Source organism: Chelonoidis abingdonii, chromosome 5, assembly GCF_003597395.2.
Source record: "Chelonoidis abingdonii isolate Lonesome George chromosome 5, CheloAbing_2.0, whole genome shotgun sequence".
Taxonomy (NCBI): Eukaryota; Metazoa; Chordata; order Testudines; family Testudinidae; genus Chelonoidis; species Chelonoidis abingdonii.
Genome location: NC_133773.1, coordinates 146,322,630 through 146,344,310, shown reverse-complemented (window position 1 = coordinate 146,344,310; position 21,681 = coordinate 146,322,630). Strand labels below are relative to the sequence as shown.

At 52.9% G+C, this 21,681-nt stretch overlaps 2 protein-coding genes across 2 annotated transcripts in view; both read right to left on the bottom strand.

Moving 5' to 3' along the window:
• Nucleotides 1–4,902: 4,902 nt before the first annotated feature.
• IDH3B (isocitrate dehydrogenase (NAD(+)) 3 non-catalytic subunit beta) lies at nt 4,903–18,969 on the bottom strand. The gene is made up of 12 exons (XM_075066731.1): nt 18,904–18,969; nt 18,025–18,117; nt 15,771–15,863; nt 13,996–14,116; nt 12,054–12,114; nt 11,447–11,579; nt 10,481–10,614; nt 9,821–9,923; nt 8,083–8,229; nt 7,757–7,851; nt 7,561–7,621; nt 4,903–6,808 (listed from the first exon to the last, which is right to left on the bottom strand). Exons 1-12 carry the CDS (start codon nt 18,967–18,969, stop codon nt 6,719–6,721), a joined length of 1,197 nt encoding a protein of 398 aa, XP_074922832.1. The 3' UTR covers nt 4,903–6,718.
• A 642-nt stretch (nt 18,970–19,611) lies between these two features.
• VPS16 (VPS16 core subunit of CORVET and HOPS complexes) overlaps nt 19,612–21,681 on the bottom strand; it is a 33,263-nt gene continuing 31,193 nt past the window's right edge. Inside the window, exon 25 of the mRNA XM_075066760.1 lies at nt 19,612–20,516. Within this exon, the coding sequence (XP_074922861.1) occupies nt 20,372–20,516 (145 nt within the window). The 3' untranslated portion in view covers nt 19,612–20,371. The remainder of the gene's footprint in view (nt 20,517–21,681) is intronic.

Sequence of the window (21,681 nt, the reverse complement as noted above, 5' to 3'; positions counted from 1 at the left end):
AAAGATGACACAGCAAAAAGCAGGAGCCAGAGGTCTAAAGGGGGGTGGGGGGATCAGACAGCAGCTGTGACTCAAGGCTCTGGGGCCCCACATTTGTTTCAATTCTTAGTTTTGAGCCAGGCCTGGGGGTGCTTTGACAAAATGCAGTACAGACGTTACAACCAGTGCTGCTGAGAGCCCCTGGCTGGCTGCCTGAGCTCTGCTCCCCAGGGGGAAGATGACAAGGGGCTGGAAAGAGTCCTGGGTTGGGTGAGTGGGGTCCCTATGGCAGCAGGTGTAGGCTGCTGATTCCATGCCAGCAGGGGTGGCAGCCCCACTCCCTCTCACACTACTGGAGTGACCCTTTTTACAACTAGCAGGTAGGGAGTGATGTCCATTCTGTGCCCCCACCCAGCTGGGCCTCTGCTGAAGTGGGGGTAGGGGGGTGCACACTCCCAAGAAGTGGTTATAAGCCCCTCCTACATTTTCCCCCTTACTCTGGGGGCAGAGGGGGCTGTATGCCCCAGGCCTCTATCTCCCCACATCTGGCACCCAGTGTCTGCCCTGGGCTCCACCACAGGCTCAGGTGCAGGGAGAGCTAAGATCAAACAGCCCCCCTCCTGACAGGAACCCCCACAGCAAGAGATGTGGCCCGCAGGCGGTTTTATTGTGCATGACACAGACAGGCCTGTGCAGGGGGATGCTCCTGCTTGAAGGCTACAGATTACCAGGCAGCTGGATTCAAAGCAGTGAGGATTAGCAAGCAGGAGTACAGGAGGAACAGCAGCCTTTGTGGGGCCTAGTCAGCCAGGGCTGCTATCACAGCCTGGGTGAAGTCAATGGATGTGGCATATCCACCCATGTCTCCAGTGCGCACCTGCAAAGAGAGGGGTGGGGCCTATTAGCATGGCACAGACAGGTACATGCAGGAGCCCTTAGTGCATTCTGCACTGTGCGCGGAGGCCAGGCCTTTCGAAACAGGAATGGCTGAGGGCTGGGCCCCAGCCGGCTCCACTGGCTTTCCCCCATGCTAGTGGCTGCTAGGAGATGGCTGTTCCTCCAGCAGTTTAGACAGAGCCCCTTAGCCTGCCAGCATCCTGCCAGCTGCACACCCACTCCCAGCAGCACAGGACTGGCCCAAGGCTACCCACCGGGGACAGGTCACTGCCAGACAGCTTGGGGTGAGAATAAAGAGCCCTATCACCAAGGGCGGCGGGGAAAGGGCTAGTGTCAGGGCCTGGCTCGCGGCTGCAGCAGGACACTGCCTGCAGGGGCCGACTGCAGCCTGTTAATGACACTCTCAGAGGAAAGGAAATGGGCAGGAGCTGCAAACACCTGTGAGCCCATCAGCCCGAGCACGAATCAAAACATGAGCAGAGACACACGCTTAAGCTGGGCATGTGCAGGTAAACCCAGCTCCTGCCTCCACCACATGCTGTGGAAACCAGGCTCCCCGCAGGCAAGCGTTTACAAATGCCTGCTCTCAGGGTGCCATGCTAAGCCCTGCCCCGTGTTCTGCCCACCTAGTGCTGCCTTCCTCCTTGCCCTGGCACACAGACACACACACACACACCCCCACTGTCCCCAGCAGCCATCGTCTCTCCTTTCCCCTCACACGCCCATTCTCAGCCGCTAATGCTTGCCCAACCTGTCCTCAAGCATTTAAACCCCACCGAACTCGTGGGGAACAGCAGCTCTGGAGTTCTACAGCCAGGAGCAAAGAACAGTAACATACTTGTGAGCTGCATCTGCCAAGCATCATGGCAGAGCAAGGACATGACCATGCCTCACTATGGGGGCAGGGGAGTGTCCCAGCAACAAGGCGTAAGGAAAAACTTGGCCAAGTGACTTAGCTAGAGAAAGCCAAGCTCTAGGTGACACCCTATCTACACATGCGCTGCTGCAGCACTTCACAGTAGCTACGCCCTGTAACCATAGGAGGAAAGGGGGGGGGGGGCGGGGTGGTCTCCCAGCAGCCTCAGTACATCGCTGCCCCACCAGGCGCTAGTTGGGCGAATTCTCCTGGGGAGCTAGTGCTGTCTACACCTGGGCGCTTAGGTCACTGTAACAGCCTCATGCAGGGAGTGTGGCTGTCACGCCCCTGAGCAGAGTAGTCACACCAGGCCTGAGTGCCCACTGAGCCACGATGATGGGGAACCCCCAATCGGGCAGGGAGGTGACATATTCCCAGGGAGAGGAATGGGATGGGCTGAAGGGGACAGTTGAGACTAGGAGTAACTTTTCCTGCCTGTGGGAGTGAGAAGAGAGACAAGCCACATTGCTGGCGACTGGAAACCAGGCTGGACAGAAACCCACTGGCCCTGGGAGGGTGGCTGGGCAGGCCTAGGGGGTGTGCTAGTGTCTGCTCACTCATTCGGATCCCACCTAACCCATCTCTGGGCACCAGCCTCCTGGCTAAGCTGCACCCTGAGGGGCTGGTACGAACTCTTTAAGAGGGCCAGTTACAATCACTTTGAACTACTCAGCAATTCGCGCTGCCTCAGCTCACTGGTATGGGAAATGCACAGGCTTTGCAGGCTGACTGACATCCACCATCACTGGGCTACAGAAGGTAATGGAGAGATGTGAGGGGAGCCCAGCAGCTGGTGAGACAGAGAGAGAGGGTGTGTATGTACACATATATATATATATATATATACATATATGTAGCTGACACCTCCTGCTTTGACTGGCAGTAGCCCTGGTCCCCCAGAGCCTGAACAGGCTCATTGTGCCCACCCACCCCACCCTGGGCAAAGCTGCTGCGTGGGAAGCAGGCCTGGAGCACAGGACACCTGGGTCCCTCTGGCTGACGCCGCCTCTGCAGTGGGCTCCCTGACCTGGGGCAGACTGTGTGTGTATGGGGGGGGGGTTGAGGCTTTTCTCCCACTCCTGCTTCTTCTCTCTTCCCTGCTGATGCCATCTGCTGTCCGCCCTCAGCCTTCCTCTGCCATTCCCACCCCAGCTCATGCTCTCGCTCACTGCCAGGCCCTTCTCTCCAGCCTCCCCCCATGCCCTCTTGCCCCACCTCGACCCATACAGAGTGCTGCTAGGGCTCATTTTCCTAGGCTGCCGTACACTTCCCCTGGCACATCAAATCCCTTCTCAGCCTGTCCTCACCCCATCTATCAGCTCCTGCCACCACTCAGCCCATGAGCTCAGCCTCCATCACCCAATGCTACATTTTCAAAGGAGCCCCAGGCTGCTGTCTCTTTTGCTGCCTGTGACGTTATTGATATAAATTGGGACCATATAGAACATGGGTTGCAACCAAGGTTCTGTAGTGGCACCAAATCTTATGTAAAGGGGGTCATATAAGGTGTCTAAGAAGACGGTATGTATATCGTCGTGTGTCTGTATATTTGTAGTTGAAGTTATGAATAGGTGTGTACTGTGAATGTTTAAAATTGGACTGAGTTTGAGTGACACCTAGACTAGTTGTGTCCAGCTCAGCTTACTCTTGATGGCCCAAAGAATCACTACACAACGACCCATGAGTAGGAGCAAATACGCCTTGTGAACAGCAGGGTGGCCAGAACTGGCATCGCAAATATCCTCCTTTCGCTGAACTTTCCACAGTTAGGACAAGCAGGTTCGTTACGCTGGACAAGCCTATAAAGGCAGAGTCTCTCTTCCATTTGTCTTCAATCCCTGCTTTAATCTGGAGGATTGCTGGCAGTGAAGCCTTACTCAAGGGCTGAATGACCCCAAGTGGGATGTGTCCCAGAACTAAATGATACACCTGCAGTTTATCTACTTCAGCCTATGAATAAGGATTGCCATTACTGTATGAATTGATTCAGTGTAACCAATCTACTCTCACCTCTACTTTTTCTGTTATGACAATGACTTAATTTAGTTCAAGACTGGCAACAGTTGTGATTGTCAAGATTATGTTAATGTACCTGGGTTCGAAGCTTGGTCGTGCGATGACGGAACGTTTTCTTTACTGGGTTTTTCCATACCATTCATCCGGATGGGATGCCACTTGGGAGATACTGGGACTGGAGTGCAATGGATTGCTGGTGATTGTGACCGTGGGTAAAACTGAAGTCCTTTTTGTCTGGCTGGTTTGGTTTGCCTTAGCGGTGGAAAAACCCCAGCCTTGGGCTGTGACTGCCCTGTCTGAGCAATTGGTCCTGAATTGGCACTCTCAGCTGGGTCCCACCAGAACCACATCGTCACACTGCCCCCTTAGGAGGTCCCTGTAAACAGCCACAAAACCACCTCATCCTCCTCCACCTCTCTCCTTTGACGGGACACCAGCAAAAGAACTCCCATGACGCTGGTTAGGCTGCTGGGGCGCTGATACCATGGCCTATCGATACTCTCTTTGGTTTCTTGCATTCCCCTCCTGCCTGGTCTTAAATGCGCAGGAACCATCTTTTTGTTCTGTGTACAGCACCAGGCAGGTTGGGGCTCTGGTCTGTAACCAGGGTCCTAGGCACGTGTTCGACACCTGCACACACATTGCACACTTGCTAAATGGCAGGCACAGAACTCCAGGGATGGAGCGTACCAGGCTCTCCAGCTCCCACGGCACCAGACTTCCCCAGGTTCTCAGCAGGAATCACTACATCTAGCAGAGGTATTGGGCCAATCCCTATGACCCACACAGAGACCCAGGCTTGGGTACTGCACCCTTGTCCGGCTCCCGGAGGCAATGCTTTCACTTCCACGGCTCCAGCCAACAGGAAAAAAGCACCGCTGCGGAGCTGCTCTCCTGCTGGGGCTGACTCCCTCCCTCCCTCAGGGCTCAACATGGCTAGGTTCTCACTCTGGAGCAATCTGGCTCCTGCTCTGGCCTACCAGGTCAGGGCCAAGGGAGGAGGGTGCCTCTTGCCAGGCCCACTAACATGCTGGGGAGAGCCCCACATCCAGGGCTGCAACTAGAACTCAAGCAGCACCTGAGAAGAGGGAGGGGCGAGTTTGACAATTTAGTCATGAGCATTACTACAAAGCCCAATAAACACATCCTGCATTTCCTGAAGTGAGCTCCCAGCCTGCATGGCAGCGGCCCAGCAGCGCATAGGGGCCAGAGAGAGGTGTATGCCTGAGACAGCCCTGCCTGCCTAATCCATCACCTACAAGCTACCTGCAGCCTTGCTGTTAGGGTCCTTTGGGTCTCCCACCACAGCCAGACCCTACCCTGGCCTAGCTGGAATTCCACCCAGGGAAGAAGTCTTGGTCCCTTACCCCTCCAAAGCCAGACCTCCTGGTTAGGACCAGTGTTTCAGAAGCTCCCACTAGCGCACGTGCACTCATGAGTGTGTTTTCTGAGCACAACTGCCTGCACGGAGAGGTGCTGGCATCCGGCGTCAATGACACCAGTGCACACCATGCATGCAAAGCGGCAAGCGCATCATTCACACCACATTTTAAATGTGCAGCCGAGGAAGGCCCTCCCTTCTGATGCAGCCTGGCCTTTTCTTCCTTAGAGGTCTGGCTAGAGCAGCTGTTCTGCTCTCTTGGGGAATGCAACAAGTCACTGCACAGCCCCGTGCTCTTCCTAACCCCCCTGCCTCTCCCAGGTGCACCCCAAGGCTTAGCCCCATCTGAATGCAAGGGGACAGGCTGCTCAGCACGCGCTGAGTTGCAATGAACGATGCTGGGCGGCAGTGTGCACAACAGGCAGGACGATGCTACAGTAATTGGGACTGCATTCTGCTCTGAAGCACACCAGACGGGGGCACGCGAACTGGCCTAGAGCACTGCCCAGCAGCCAGCCTGAGGAAGGGCCTGAGCTTCGTCAGGGAGGTTGGTTGGCAGGACAGCAGCCTGGAGGTACAGACCCAGCCCCAAGGATGGTCTGCGTCAGCTGGGAAGATCAATGTCTCCTGGAGCGCCAGCCTGCCTGGTGGGTGCCATTCTGATCTGGGAGGAACGGGCCAGGGCTGCTGCCCTCTAGTTCTGCTCAGTGCTTAAGTCTTCTGTCCAAAGCCAGTGCTGAATTTTATTGCTAACCGAGTGGGGAAAGCATCTTCCCTTGAGAGGGAGATGAAGTTAGAAGGACATAGGGAGTTAAAAGCTCCACCCCCCCACACACACAGTGAAATTTCCTATTTTTCCACTGTTCAGATTAACAGGGATAAAATTCTGCTTCACTCCAGGCCAATACTAGACTTCATTTGTCACTTTGTGGAGAGGGGTCTCCACCCTGGGTAGGCCCAACCTATGGCCCCTCTGGAGTTTGCTGCTGCAAGAGCATCTGCCGTCAGGGACAAGACAAGACCACCTGGATGTGACAACCCCAGTCAGCCACACTGCAGGGGGGCCTTAGCTGGAGCAGCAGTGGAATATTTAGGCTTTGTCCTCTCTCAGCTGCAAAGCATGGTACAAATGTGAACCAGCTGACCCTGAACTCCTGTGCACTGTCCCTACTGCACAGAGAGGGAAGCTGAGAGAGGTGAACTGGCTTGGCCCAGGCTGCACAATGAACCAGTGGGAGAGCCAGGATCAGACCCCAGGCACTCAGACCACGTCTCTTTGTGGTGACCATCTGACCATGATTGAGGCTGGTAACAGATAACTGGGCTAGGGGAGAGGCAAGTCCCTTCCCTCTTTGGGTTGCGGTTTCAGGCGGGCAGGCTGGCTCCGGCAGCCTAAGAGTGGGTGACATGATTCAGGTTCTCCCCTAGGGGTGGGAGCAGGGCAAGAAAGGTCCATTCGGTTTGTACACTAGAAATGGGTGCTGGAGAACAAAGTGAAGTCAAAGGAACTCCCACACTCCGGTGGGAACCTAGACACCATAGTGTGGGTGCAGGTTGTCAGTCACAGACTTGATGAAGTCCGAGGTGGTGGAGTAACCGCCCATGTCCCGCGTCCGAACCTAAAAATCCAACACAGGGAGGGGGAGAAACAAAAAGGGAGAAATGTGGATGTGAACCCAGGGAAACGAACACAAGATGGGACAGGAAACATCATGACAGCAAAGCAGCTTCCCCCAGCTCCTGATCCTCCTTCTGAAAACCTCCTGCACTCCCCCTGCAGCCCTGCTGCAAACTGGAATAGACGCTAAAGCACACCAAGCCCCCCACAACCAGCACGGACTAGCCTCAGGTGTGAGGACGAGCAGGGAGCGAGACACTAAACAGCAGCCTCTACAAACTGCGTCCTGTTCTACAAACATGGACAGCTCAGACGAGTTGGTTGGCCTGGCTCAGTGGAAGCTTTGATAACCTGGCCATGGAGATGGTGAGACAGTGACCTCTGCCTGGGGATCTGATTTCTCCTGAGGAGAGAGAACTCTACCCAAGAACTCCTTGGGGAGGGGCCCAAACACCTCCACCGCCGTCACAACAGGAACTCAGTGTGGTGCAGGTAACAATGACCCAGAGACAAGCGTGACAGGGCCTGCAAATCAGTCTGCTCTGGTGCAGTAAGGCCCCCCCCACTATGCAAGGCCAGTTCCGGGCTAAGGAATCCCCCTACAGACTCAACCCAGTGCGCTGCTCCCCTCCTCCCCAGGGACAGGAGCCAGAGAGAAGTCCCAGCCATCAGGCACCAGAAAGGAAGCAGATACTCTGGGAGATCTGGAGCTGGACAGGCAAGAGGTAAGGGCTCAGGCTGCCCAGTACTCACTTTACCGACTTTAATCACCCTCTTCACCGCATCGGAGATCACATTGGAGTGATATTCCAAGCTAGCAAAAAGAACGAATATTTCAGCTCCAGCCAGGCCCCCGCCCCCCTGGCTTGCCCACCGAGAGGCCGGCATGCCCCCTAAACCTGCACACGTGTAATGCAGCATGCGCACACATCTGAGAACAAGCACCTACTTGAGATGCCGCAGCATGTTGGCGGCGGAGAGCAGCATGGCAGTCGGATTGGCAATGTTCCTGCCCACGGCCTGGGCAAAGGGATGGCGGGCACCCTGCGTGAAGAGAACCACAATCAGACCATGTTCTACACTGCTGCCATGGGGTAGAGTGGGGGGTGTCCAGCCCCATCCTGGGCAGGGCTCTCTGGATCTGCCGGCCCCGTGGCAGGAGACAGGGAAGACGACAGAAGCTAGGGTACCAAGCTGCTATGTGATGGAGAGGGGATGAACAAGGGAAGTCACCCAAGTGGAACACTGAAGCCGTGGCACAGCTGGGTCCCTTACCATCTCAAACACTGCATACTCAGCACTGTAACTCTCTCCGGGAACCACGCCGGCGCCTCCCACCAAGCCAGCAGCCAGATTATCAATGATGTTTCCATACAGGTTTGGCATGACCAGGACATCGAACTGGTGGGGGTTCTGCACCAGCTAGGCAGAGGGGAACAGAAGCGGATGTGCATGAGACCATTCCCTCCCCTCTACAAATCAGCATGGGCTAGTGTACTCTGCAGCACTTCAGGGCCTTCAGGGCACCCCAGTGCTGATGGGTCACCCCAAAGGGCAGATCTCACCATGCCCTAGACTGGCCAACAAGGGGCCCAAGCAATGACATTCACAGATTAGCACCTGTGAATTAACAGGCAAACCATCTTCTTGGGACACACCCAGGTTCAGCAGCCGCACTGGGCTGAGAGAACTGAGATGACAATGTAGCTGCCTCAAGAGTTCCCAGGACAGAAGCAAGATGGGTGGCTGCTCCCAGAGACCCAGCAGCTGAGGACCAAGAGGCATTGGGAATATTACTGAAATAAAGCCACCCACCCATACATCCCACCGCCAGGGCTGAGATCCTACGTGCTCTCAGACAGAAAATTAGAGAAATCTGGCAAAATTGTCACTGCAAAGTACCAGTCTGGAAACCCTGGGTACCACCAAGTTTTCATGGGGGGGACTGATGGTGAAACAGAGAATTTACTCATCTGTCAGGATAACTCCTGCAGGAAGCCAAATTCTGCAAGACAGGGCTGATTACCAGAGGTGCTGGGCACCTACAGCTCCTGGCATAGCCCTGAAAGGAAGGCACTGCATGTCCATGTGCACGACACAGGACACAATACAAAGTGATACGACAGCCCAGTTAACACTGCATCCCTCACAAAGCAGGTCATGGACAGCATTCTAAGTGGCACCTGAGCTTGCTGGCTGTTAAGATGAGTTCCTGTCTGCATCCTGTAGAACTTGCCATACCGGTATTGCCCTGGCCTCTTCTTTTGTCATTCAGTGTTGAACGCATTCTACAACAATATGCATTACCTCACCTTTTGGGGGCGAAGCCAGACTTTTTGGCACCTGCTCCCCTACTTGGTGTAAACATTGCTTGTGCCAATCAGAAACGAACACACACAGGTTTTGGGCCCCGTCCCCTATGACACTTCTGTGATGTCATAGTGAGTACTTTAGGTGTTGCCCTGCCATGTGCAGGCAGAGAGAGGAGAAAACGTGTCCCGTGTATCCCGTGTATGCCGTGTATGCCGTAACCGAGCCTGATCACCTCGAAGCCTCTCTCTCAGCTCACGTGTTTCAAATAGAGCTTCTACGTTTGCCGGTCGTGATGTGTTGGTTTGTATTTGTAAGTATCAGTTATTACTAAATGCTGCATTTTGTTTGTAAATATTGTTAGTAGATATTTTAGGCATTGTGTGTTTTAGGTTTTGTTAACTCTATTAGCTAATCATAAGCTGCTCTCTTACCCCTTGTAACTATCCCCAATAAAATTTTAAATTGATTGATTTTAGTTGTGTGTGTGTGTGTGTGTGCAGTCTGCCTCGTGACCCATACTCTCCTTGCATCTCTTACCTATATAGTCTGTTGCCACGTGCAGCCTGGTAAATAACAGGCCTGCATTTCCTTTCGCCCCTGCGAATACGTGGCAATCTACACTGGCTACCAAGCTAGGTTCTTTACAGATCATCAACACCAGAGGGGTGAACTGGGGGACAGGACTGCAAGCCATTCTCACCTGCATGCAGCAATTGTCAATTATCATGGTGTAGAATTTGATCTTGGGATATAATTCTGCCACCTCTTCACAGCACTGGAGGAAGAGCCCATCCCCCAGCTTCCTGAGAAAAAGAAAGTGACAGACATTCATTTTAACGCTGCCCCAGCATCCCCTGCAGGGAGAGCAGGGGCGTGAAAGCGGACTCAGCCAACCAACAAGCTTTCTGACCATTCCTTTCAAAATGCTCTCAGTCTGAACTGAACCCAGAACAGCTCAGAGACGCACCAACGTAGATGTACATATGACAGACAGAGGTGAAGTCAGTGGGAGTTCTGCCACTGAATTCAATGAGGCCAGAATTTCACGCAGAGAGCAAACAAGCATCTCACCCTCCCCGTCAACACCCTGCAGACACACGGCCAGGCCCAACTGTCTCACCCTGCTGGGCTCTCAGTCACTCCCATGCTGTTGTTTTAAGCACATGCAAAGAGCATTAACGCCAAGGAAGCGTCAACATCACTCAACTCTGGGCTGCACTGAAAGGTTCTTCCAGGAGACAGAGAGGGGACTTCAAAGACCTATGCCCAAGGGCACTGGGTGACAGCTGCTGTGTATCCCATAACTGCTAGACACCCCACTTTGATCCTTGTGCTATCTGAGCCATCTCATCGCACTCACATGATGTTGGCTTTGTGCACTGCTGTGACCTTTGAACGCCCTTTCTTGGTGGCGTAGTCGAAGGCGAATTTGGCGATGCGCTGCGACTTGTCCCGGGTGATGATCTTCAGGCACTCAATGACTCCCTTCACGCTCTGAACATTGACGGAAACACATTAGCGTCTCTGGCTGTGCTCGACCAGGTCCCACACAACCCCGTGCTCTACCACAGCTGGCAGAGCACACCCAACAAGGAGATCCCACTCAGCCCCGCCAGCCTGCATGGCACTGGGCTGCAGCTATCGCTCCTGGACTGACACTGGGCTCAGGCTCCAAGGGAAGTGGAGTTTAACTCCCCAAAGTAGAGGAAGAGATGTAATGCATCCCCTTGAGCAAACATGTGACACCACAGGGAGAGGGCCCCGAGGGACTCAAGACAGCCCATCTCCTCAAGCATCACTACGGAATTGGCCCCGAAAGTCATTTCTCTGGGGCTCTGACCAGACTAGTATGTACCCAAAGCACCACTTCTCCTTGGGAGACCATTCTCCAGCCAAACGCTGGCAGGAAGCTTCTCCCAGTCCCTGGCCTTCTTCCTTTCCTTGGAGTCATGCCACCACGCCTGGTTACAGCTCCTGTCCCACACTGATCCCGCTTCCTTCTTGGGCTTTACACGCTTCCAGTCCTCACAGATAGTTCTAGTCCCTCTTCAGCCCCTTGGCTGTCACACAGTCTAGTTACAAGCACCTTCTCCTCTTCAGTTCATCCCTCCAAACACGCACATCACCCAGGATGACTCTTCCCATATCCCCACGCTCCTAGTGCCACCACTCAAGAAGGGTGCGAGCCAAACTCTGTGAGGACAAGGCCACAAGGGCAGCGACACTCACCACGGTCTAATGCAGGGAAGTACTAGATACAAGGCCCAGAACTGGCCTCCCCATATGGCACAGAAAGGAATGGGGTGCAGGACAGAGGCTTCCCTACCTCATGTTCCAGAGAGCTGTACTCCCCCTCTGTCTGCTCCCGGATGATCACAAGATCCAAGTTGTTGTGTCGTGTTTTAAAACCAGGTAAACTGTTCACATGGACAACATTGGCGAACAGGTCTAATTTGCGCCTGTGAGAGGAACATCGGGATCAGGAGAGTTCTTCCCACCTCCAGGCCAGCAATAAACCCCGTGTGATGGTACAGACCTGTCTTGATCAGAATTTTAAAGAGAGACTCTTCCATACAAGCCTAGCCCCCCTTGCTAATTCCATTTCCCTTCTCCAGTGAGGCCTCTTGGGCCCTCTGTGAGACATGTCCATAAACCACCATCCCAAACCCCACCTACCAACTTTTCCTGGAGGATCTCCAAGACATGGCAGGAAGCAGAGTCAACAGATCATGAGTAAGAAAAACAAAAAGATTTTGCTGATGCCTTTTTGTACTCTGATAACCCATGAGCTTCACCCCTGCCCTGGGCTTAGTTCCTAAATGTCATTCATAAATGAGGGTCCAGAACACCCTGAATAGCTCATTGCGGTAGGAGATTTCTTACTGACTTCTGTTGACGTGCAGGGGCTTTGAACATGCAAGGCAGAAACATACCGGAGCCTCATGTCATAGGAAGCCAGTTCTCCTTTGTACTCCATGGGAGTGTGGATCTTTCCTGTGATGACAGAAATGTCAGCAGAACTAGTGGAAAGCACATGTACAAAATCAACTACCAGCTACTAGAAACCCTCGGAACCCCACAGCACAGGACATGGGGGGATGAAAGGGGATTTTGTTTCTACCCTTGCGTAAGGAGCTTACAGTGCTGCACATGTACAGAGCTCACTGGAGTCCGGCCCCTTGGTACCTCTGGGCCACATATTATGTGAGCCAGTCTCACAGCAGAATCTGAACTTATGCGTGGTCAGGATAACATAAGAACGGCCAGACTGGGTCAGACCAAAGGTCCATCCAGCCCAGTATCCTGTCTGCCGACAGTGGCCAGCGCCAGGGGCCCCAGAGGGAATGAACAGAACAGGGAATCATCCAGTGATCCATCCCCTGTCACTCAGTCACAGCTTCTGGCAAACAGAGACTAGGGACACCATCCCTACCATCCTGGCTAATAGCTATTAATGGACCTATCCTCCACAAATGTATCTAGTTCTTTTTTTAACCCTGTTATACTCTTGGCCTTCACATCATCCATTGGCAAAGAGTTCTATGGGATATTTAGAAGCTGAATCTATTTAATTTACTGAAGACAAGATTAAGAGGCAAATGTAATAATTTTTAATAATTTTTTTTGATTGATCTCCGTCTATAAGTACTTATGCATGGAGAAGACATCAGATACTAGCGGGCTCTTTATCTAGCAAACAAAGGTAGAACAAGATCTAATGCTTGGAAGTTGGAACTAAACAAATTCAAGCTGAAAATAAGATGCAGTTTTTTTGCAGTCAGGGTAATTACCCTTTGGAACAGCTCACCAATGGATGTGGTGAATCCTCCATCACTTGAAGTCTTTACATAGAGATTGGCTCTCGTTCTAAAAGGTTTATGTTTAAAGCTGAGCCCTAAGGTGCTCTATGTAAGAATCACTGGGTGAAGATTTTTGCCCAGCATCATGAAAGAGCCAACATAAATCATCTTAATGGTCCTGTTGGGCCTCAAAATCTAGGGCTCTAGGATGACACAAGGAGTGCTGGCTGGAGGGACAAGACTTCCCAGACTACTACAGCGACTACCCAGCTACGGCAACATCTGGGAAGAAGACTGAAATCCCCAGGCACTTTTGTAAGAATCTGGCACAATTCCGGTGTCCTGACCGATACTCCCTCAGCAGGTTCTAACACTCCAAGCTGCAGTGCCCTTGTACTAGATCTGCACGCCAGCGTGGGCTCCAGATCGTACAGAAGATACTGTGTAAGATAAAGTGGTCCTGAACTGTATGAGCCACTGCTAAGTGCATTATGGCGGCTGAGTCTGCTTTACACAGACCTTGCACTACCACCACAGAGCTGGCATGGGGCAAAGTGCGTTGGGATACCTGGTGTATGAAACACATCAGAGCAGAGAAAGCTAAAAGCTCTTCTGCTCCTTCCCATCTTGACACGTGACAGCAGCATGACCCCCCCCTTGTGTGGGGAGGCAGTAAGATTACCCTAGAAGCACCTCATCTTCCTGCACCAAAGTGTCACAAACCCTCAGGGCCCCCTTTTTATTACTGAACATGCCAAACGCATTCCATCCAAGGGTCAGAAAGGTCATGAGACTCCCTAGCTGGTCAGATAAGTACCAGTCTCATTTTACAGATGAGAAACCGAGGCACAGAAGTTAAGTGAGCCTCTCCAGGTCACAGAGCAACTCAGTGACAGAGCTGGAGATAAAAATCAGGAAAACTGGCTCCAGGTTTCCTTCTCCAATTGTCAGTCCACAAGAAGCCTCGCAGTCTGAAAGTGCGGTCTGGAGCCTGGGGGAGATTCTGTAGCATGGAGTGGGCAAAGATCTGTATACACCTGAGAGATGCAGTCAGTGAGCTGCCACCATCCCATACCTATAATGGCCACTTTACTCTCCTTCATAGAGTCGACAACCTCATCCAGTTTTTCCTCCGATGCCATGTTCTGCACTTCGCTCAGGTGGTGCTCGTCAAACTCCACAGGGACACCAGCAGCCTGCCCAATACAGACACAGATGTAAAGACAGAGCTTTGCTGGGTCAGAGTTCAGAGGCTGTTCATTAAATCACTTTATATGTATTAGCCAAAATGAGCCTGGTGACTTGGTGGATCAAGAGATTGGGATACGGAGCCTTTCACTGTCAAGTCTCTGGTTCCCCTCTGAGCATAGGCTGAGGATGGTGTGTACTGGGAGGAGAAGGGGACTGGATGGTTTTAGGAATTAGGAATGGGATCACAGCCTCTGATCTCTAGGTCACTTATTCAATCCAGCTCCGGATTCATAGTGAAATGCTGTTTTTGAAACTACATCTTTGTTTAGGAAGTTAACAGGTTTACAAATCCTAGGCATGTAACTATAGGAGACAGACAATCACACCACTGAACTTTGGTTTAGATAAACATTACACTGAAATACAAACAATGGGTCTCTGTAACAGGGGGTTACAGTGTTAGAGAGAGAGCATCTGGACACTACTCAGGACTTGTAATTTTATTAAATTGAGTGAATTCTCTGGTTACATATATTTAACAAACCAGTCGTGCCTATCAAATATTAGCATTCAAAAAAACTGGAGAGGTGTGCTGGTTTTTTAGAAAGCGAATGTATTTTGAGTATTTAATAAATGGTAACCAAATACCAAAGTATCTATTTGTCCTCTGGCTAGTTTTCTGGGTACATACCTGGTGTATTAATTTTTCCATAACAACCACCTCCTATATTATGGAGCCATTTCTCTGGAGTTGGATCCTTTTTCCAAAGGGAGGTGATCAGTACCTAACAGCTACTATGAGAGATTAAGTCATTTTCTTTTCTGTGTCCAATCATGAAATATTTTAAATTATTTTTCCGAATGAACGTTTCTGCCATCTGATGACTACTTGGGTCCCAGAGCTCAGTCCAGTCTCTTAGTATAGTTCAGATGAGACTTTATACAACTACCTCCATGTCAGGAGATTCATTGACAACAGTTGCACCTGCCATGGTTAAAAGCAGGTTTGTCTTGTAACACAGCCAGTGTCTAACTGTTTTAAATTTGTCCCCAAACTGTGCTACTCCCTTGGTCAGGGCAGGGCTGTAGTATGGTTAAAACACAGTTAAGAGGGCTCCAAACATCTGAGCAACAACAGCACTGTAAACCCTAACACAACTGGAGCAGATGACTCAAGCACTCACATCAGACCCACTGCCACAGCAGGTACGAGATTTTGTTGGCAGTCACATCAGAGACACAAGGATTGACTGGGACACAGAAACTGAACTCATCTTCTCACTCTTCGAAATGGGCCCTTGTAGGTTAGGGTTGGTGCACACTGGGGTACATGTGGGAAGCTTGGCATGGTTGCTACCCATGTTGAACTTGTTCTGAGGAGAACAGGGGACATCATCCTCCAGGATTCTCAGTCTAGAACCCTACCTCAGCATTAAAGAGAAGAAGTGACTTGAGCTTCAGTTAACTTACAGAAAAGGGTTTAAGAACTAAAATGGCTTTATCCACCCACAACCGTCTGGGAGCAAGGGGAAGATAACAGTCCCGCCTGGATATGGCAAGAGTCACATACACAATCCAACTGCCTTGCAAGACAATTCCTGCCACTACATCATTTCTCCGTCTTCCCCTCAGTCTCAATGAGGAGTAAGTGGCTATTACCTTGAACACCTCTTTGACAGAATGCATGAGCTCCGGGCCAACCCCATCTCCAGGTAGCATGGTGACCTTGAACAGCCCTTCATGTTTCTCTGTCTGGAACAGGAAATAGAGAGGGGTTAATTCTCCTGCCACCATCCTACACAACAGCACTCAACGAGAGTGGGACAGCGCATTCCCTATCTGCAATACTGCACCCACCTCTTCTGAGAGAGCAAACCCAGTCAGAGGTGGCTCTCACGATACTGCCAGATACTGCAAGATGAGAATTGCCATTCTTAAAATGTTGGGGGTAATCAATGCCTTTACCAACTTCTCTGAATCTCACGGGTATGCGCAAGAACAAGCCCCTTGGCGGAGCTGGTACCAGGATTTGAGTCCTTAACGACTTTCAAAGAGAGAATGGGAGGCGCTAAGACCCTCTCTGTTGGTCAATGTCTCTGGGAAACACCTGGCCTCTGATGCAGAAGAATACAGGAATCTTCCAGAAGAAACTGACTCAAAGAGTCTCTGTAGCAACATTCAGTTCCTCCATGAAACTCTCTCTTATGGATTAAATCAGGTAAGACCCAATGCGCAGGGCAAAGCCTGCTACCTGAAAGTAGCACAGAGGGTCAGAGGTTGCATGGTATTTGTTCCCTGTACCCAGGAGACAGCTTTACCTTTAATTTAAACTACAGGACATTGACCCATATAAAAAATTAATGAGTGTCTTTATATACAACAGTTACAGTTAATGTCAGTCAATAGGCATCACAAGCTAAAGAGTCAGAGAACAAGCACTTGAGATGGAGATTTTGCATAAACTTTTCCTCAGCCCACGATGGAGAAAGACAAAGACTACCAGGGCACCCATATTTAACACAGGAGACCATTAGTCCATCCACTCCTACACTGGCCAACACCTATGCTTTAAAGGAAAATGAAAAATCTTAGTGCACCTGGCCACTGTTGTATAACTATAACTGCAGTGATCAACTGAGATCCTGAAGCATGGGATTTTTACTCCATTTCAGCACAAACTTCTCTAGAATGGTCTTAGTCACAAGCTTAGCCAGCCCTTTCAAAAATCTGACCTTAGTATCGGACATTGACCCTGTGTGTCTATAATTACTTAGCTATGTTCTGTATAAACAATTTCTTTCTAGTTGTTCTAGATTCAACTGTCATTAATATTCAGTGACCCACGAGACAAAGCTAAAAAAAAAGGCACTAACCAACTTCCACAAGAAGTCATAAAATCCCATCAGTCAAGTCCCTACAGGTCTTCTTCCTAGGCTAAACAGCCCCAGGTTCTGCACTCTCTCCCTGTATGTAAACTCCACCTCAGGACTCGTAATTATCCTCTCTGAACTTCTATACTGCCAGCCTCAAGCATTCAAAAGCCCAGGGCAAAGTTCCAAAAAGTCATGGGTTAAAAAAATAGGTCTTTTAACATTTAAATAATAACGTGGGGTTCTCTCTTTGCCTTCTGGATTTTGAGCATTTTGGATTCACAATTTTAAGTTCTTCTCTGCATCATGAGAGCTGCTAACATTTGACATCGGGTGCTGGGGCTTTAAGAAAAACACCAGGTACTATCAGAATCACAATACAACCATGAGTTAGCAACACTAGGACCTTCACAATCACAGCTCTATCCTCAAGATGCAGTCACCAATAGCTACCCTTCATTGCACAGAGCAGCCACTAAATGGTTCTCTCAGCCCCTGCCTCATCATTCTCCAGATGAGTCCACTTTATCCCACACACTGTTTTCCGTGTTACTTCCTGTGGCCTCTTAATGCATCCTCAGCACTTCATTACTTCCACTGCATCTTTGCTCCTTGAATACAGAAAAATACCCACCTACCCGCTACCCTCACCATCTGACTCTGCTAGAGAAAGACTCAGACCCCTGAAAACCAAATCCATGGAAGAGCCTACGCGCTAGCCGCTGGGAAATCAATCACCACATGCTGGATATGTGAGCACATCTCTCCATGACTGGGAGGCACTTAGCTACTAGGGTGATGAGCACGGAACAGGGCTCTAAATAAGATAAGAACAGAATAGCCAGGAACCAGACTTGGCAGCAGAGCTGCAGTGAATCTGATAAACCCCCCCAAGCAGTGCCTGGCCCAGCCCTGCTCCCCTGAGACAGGGACTGCATCTCCCCTGAGACAGGCACTGCATCTCCCCTGGCGCCTGCTCCCACAGCTTCCCCAGGGGAGCTGAAAAGGATGGGAGACTTCATCTCCCCGAGGGGGTCTCTCACCTGGCTTCGTAGTGTCTGCTGGGGGGCAGCGGAGGCACGGAGGGGCACGAGGGGTCCATCCAGCCCCCGACCCTGTCGCTGGCTCGGAAGAGCCTGATAAGGGAAGCGAGGACAGAGAATTAAGAGAGGTTAGACTCGGCCAGTCCCACGCCTCCCCGTATCCCCACCCACGCTCCTCCCGCTGCTCCCCCTCCCCGACCGGACCCAGATCCCCTGACGACCACGTGCACGCCCCCAGACCTCCCCCCAGCCACGCCCAGCCTCACTGCCTCCTGCCCACCCCTCCCCCTGCCACCCCACCCCAGTCCTGACCCACCTGGCCACCCAGTCTGACCTCTCCCACCCCCCCCGACCTCATCCCCTGCCCACTCCTCCCCCTAGCCCGACCCCAGTCCCCTAAACCCCACGAACCCTACCCTCGGGCCATTGCCCTCAGCCAGATCTTCCCCGCCCCCACTCCCCTGCCCACTCCTTCCCCCCCAGCCCCTGACCCCATCCCGCCACCAACCTCCCGTCACCTCCACCCACTTCACCCTTCCCCCCACACCCACCTCCCTCCGGCCCTCAGGCCACCTCTCCGCCCCGCCCCCACTCCCCTCCCACTCCCCCAGCCCCCTGACCCCTCCGTCACCCACCTCCCTCCATCCACCCTTCACGCCCTTTCCCCCCACACCCAGGCCCCCGCCCCACTCCCCGCACTCCCCCCCAAGTCCCGCCATCCCTCAAGCGACTTCACCCCTTCCCCACCACCCAGCCGCACTCCCTGGCCCCCCGACCTCCACCGCCCTCGCCTCAGGAGGAGCCGGAGCCGAGCCCGAGTCCCGAGGCCCATCCCGAGCCCAGGCCCGGTCCCGGCCAGCCCGCCGCGCGTGGTCTCACTCGGCAACTGCCCTGACCCGCTGCTGATCGCCGTCTCATTCTTACAATCCCACAAGGCCAACGCATCTCCGGCAAAATGACGACTTCATGGCCGGGACACATTTACCGTCACTTCCGATTGATCGTCTCCGTCGAGGCAGTAGCGTCCGAGGGCGGGCACATTGGGAGCTTCCCTGGACTGGGCTCACTGCTGGCCACGTGCTTGTGGCTCATGTTCCCGGGCCACGTGCTTGTGGCTCGTTCCGCCGCCCCCCCCAGTTTGTGACCCCGGGCCCGGCCGGGGCTCGGTCCGGGGGCCCGCGAGCCCCCAGGGGCCCAGCCTCGTGGGCACTGGGGAGTTGGGCTGCTCCCCCCCACGTGGGCCATGCCAGGATCGAGGAGGAGGAGGGGCAACTGGCCACCCTCAAGGGCGTGGCCCTAATGCCAGGAAACAGGGGGCAACGTCCCGCTTAGCTCTGCACAGGGGAGACAGTGCTGCCCCCCAGCACCTCCCCACCCTGCCCCTAGAGGGAGCACCCCACGGAGCCTGGCTGCAGCTTGCCCTGCCCAGCTCCTGGGGTGGCTGCCAGCAGGGCAGCACTCGCTGCCTGGCAGGAAGAGGCATCCTGCCCCCCTGGACAGGTGGCAGCTGAGGGACACGTGCCCTAGGAAATCCCAGCTTCTCCCCCTGGGGCAGCAGCAGTCAGACACAGCAGGGGGTGGGGGGAGGAGGATCTCAGCCATTTATTTACACTAGTGAAGGTTACAGCGTGACACGGCATCTCCCCTTCCCCAACCTGAACCCAGACACCAGAGGCCCCAGCACAACAAGTCACTCAGCTTCAGATGTTACTGTCCCCTCCTCCCCCACAGCAGCCCCACTAGACACCACAACCCCTCCCTTGCTCACCCAGCTGAGCCGATTTCCCTGCACCCCCAGGATGGGGGATGTTGGGTCTGCTGGAGAGGAGGCTGCTTCTACCAGAGGCCCCAGTGCTACCTGAACAGTGGCTCCTTCAACAGCTTTTGTGCTGAGAGGGAAGCTGCTGCAGGGAGAAGGGTGGTGCTGGGAGAGGCAGAACTGCTAGGGAGAGGGGGGCCTCAGGGGAGGAAGATGGTACATGCACCTGCACAGGACAGGGATAAAGCTTCCTCCAAGGGGTGAAGCAGCGTGGGCTGTCACTCATGAGCAGGGATGCAGCAGGGTGGCCAGCTACAGCATAACATAGCAGGCAAGTTCTTCTCCCACCTCCAGCCAAGCACCCTGAACTCCAGAGGGCAGGAGTCCACCACACACCACGTACAGAGATCGCTGCCACCTAAGATTCCCCAATACAAAGCCCTAGGTCATGCTGGTAGGCCCCTGGGCTGGATCTGCATGTGTGAGAAGCTCCAGGCCTCCTGTCCTTATAACACCAGCACCTGGGAATATACAGAAGGCCGGCTTCCAGCAGACTGCTGTGAGGGGCCAGGCGCAGGGCGGGAGGGATTATTTTTTCAGGGTCTGAGCTTTGGCACGGTTGATCTTCTCCACGACTGAGGAGTCGGTGGCTGCGGTGCACTTGGACAGGACGAGGTTCATCTCATTCTCATTCTTGTGCTCGATGGCAGCATCGGCAGCTTGGTCCAACTCTCTGCCGGTAAACGATGGGAGAGTCAGCATCATGGAGGGGCAGAGTCAGGTTCCATCTCCCCCCTCGTTCCCTCTGCTGTGGGACCACCCCATCCCACCCACTGACATCACCCTGCCTTAGCTGGCAATCTCACAGCTGGTTCAGGGATGCCTGGCACCCCCCGCTGCCATAGGGCACACGCTGCTGTGGGTATGTGCACTCCCCACCCCCTTGCCGAGGTGCATGCTGCTGTGGGTATGCAGCTGCCACCAGGGACACAGACAGGCCCACGCAGCACACACAAGAGGCTGAGCACTAAGAGAGGAAACTCATTCCTTGCAGGCAGCACGCGCGTGCCCCACCTCCTGGCAGCGTGCAGATAGCGGCAGGATTGTTCCTTGTGTGAAGGAAAATTTACAGAGGGCCTCAGGCTTTGGTCAAGTTAGTAGGCCTGAAGTATTAGCTGAGCTTGCTTGTGTGTGTAAGGGGCACGAAGAGGCAAAAGTGGGATGGAAAGTCCCCAAAACAGAACAATGGCCTTCTGCGTACAGGGGGCATGAGGCGGCAAAGTGGGAAGTCCCCAAACACAATTTGCCATAGCCAAGCTTGTTTTTCTATAACCACAATGGAAGCGTTAGAAAAGTCAAACCACAAAAGAGTTAGAGAGGGAACAACAAACAACAACAACAACAACAACAGGAAAAGCCAAATAAGGGAGATGATTGTTTCTTTCTGCTTTGGACCTTTATTACATTTTGCAATTGTATTCCAAATAAGGTAATCAACATGAAATATATGTGTAATTTGTCGGTGGTGTTAAGCTTTAAAAGGCTTCTGTGTTTCTTGAATCGGGGGGCAGCTCCTGAGAGCCGTTACCTCCCTGCGCTTGTAATCAGTAAAGGAGCCTCAGGCTAATCTGATCCAAACTCAACATGTGGTTAATTTTCCACAACACTTGTAGTGCACAGGACAGTGCGGGGGAAGATGACCAGATGTGCCCCACTGCCTGTTAGTGCGCAGAAGCAGAATGACTCATCCTGGAGTTAATAGCTCACTGAGTCTCTGTTAGCTCCGGGGGTAGGCCCTGCTATAATCATGGCAGCCCAGGACCTGATACACACTGACCACACACAGACCTCAGTGCCCTAAGTGCAGGAGAGGGCAGCCCCGCCTCCTCTGCAAGGGG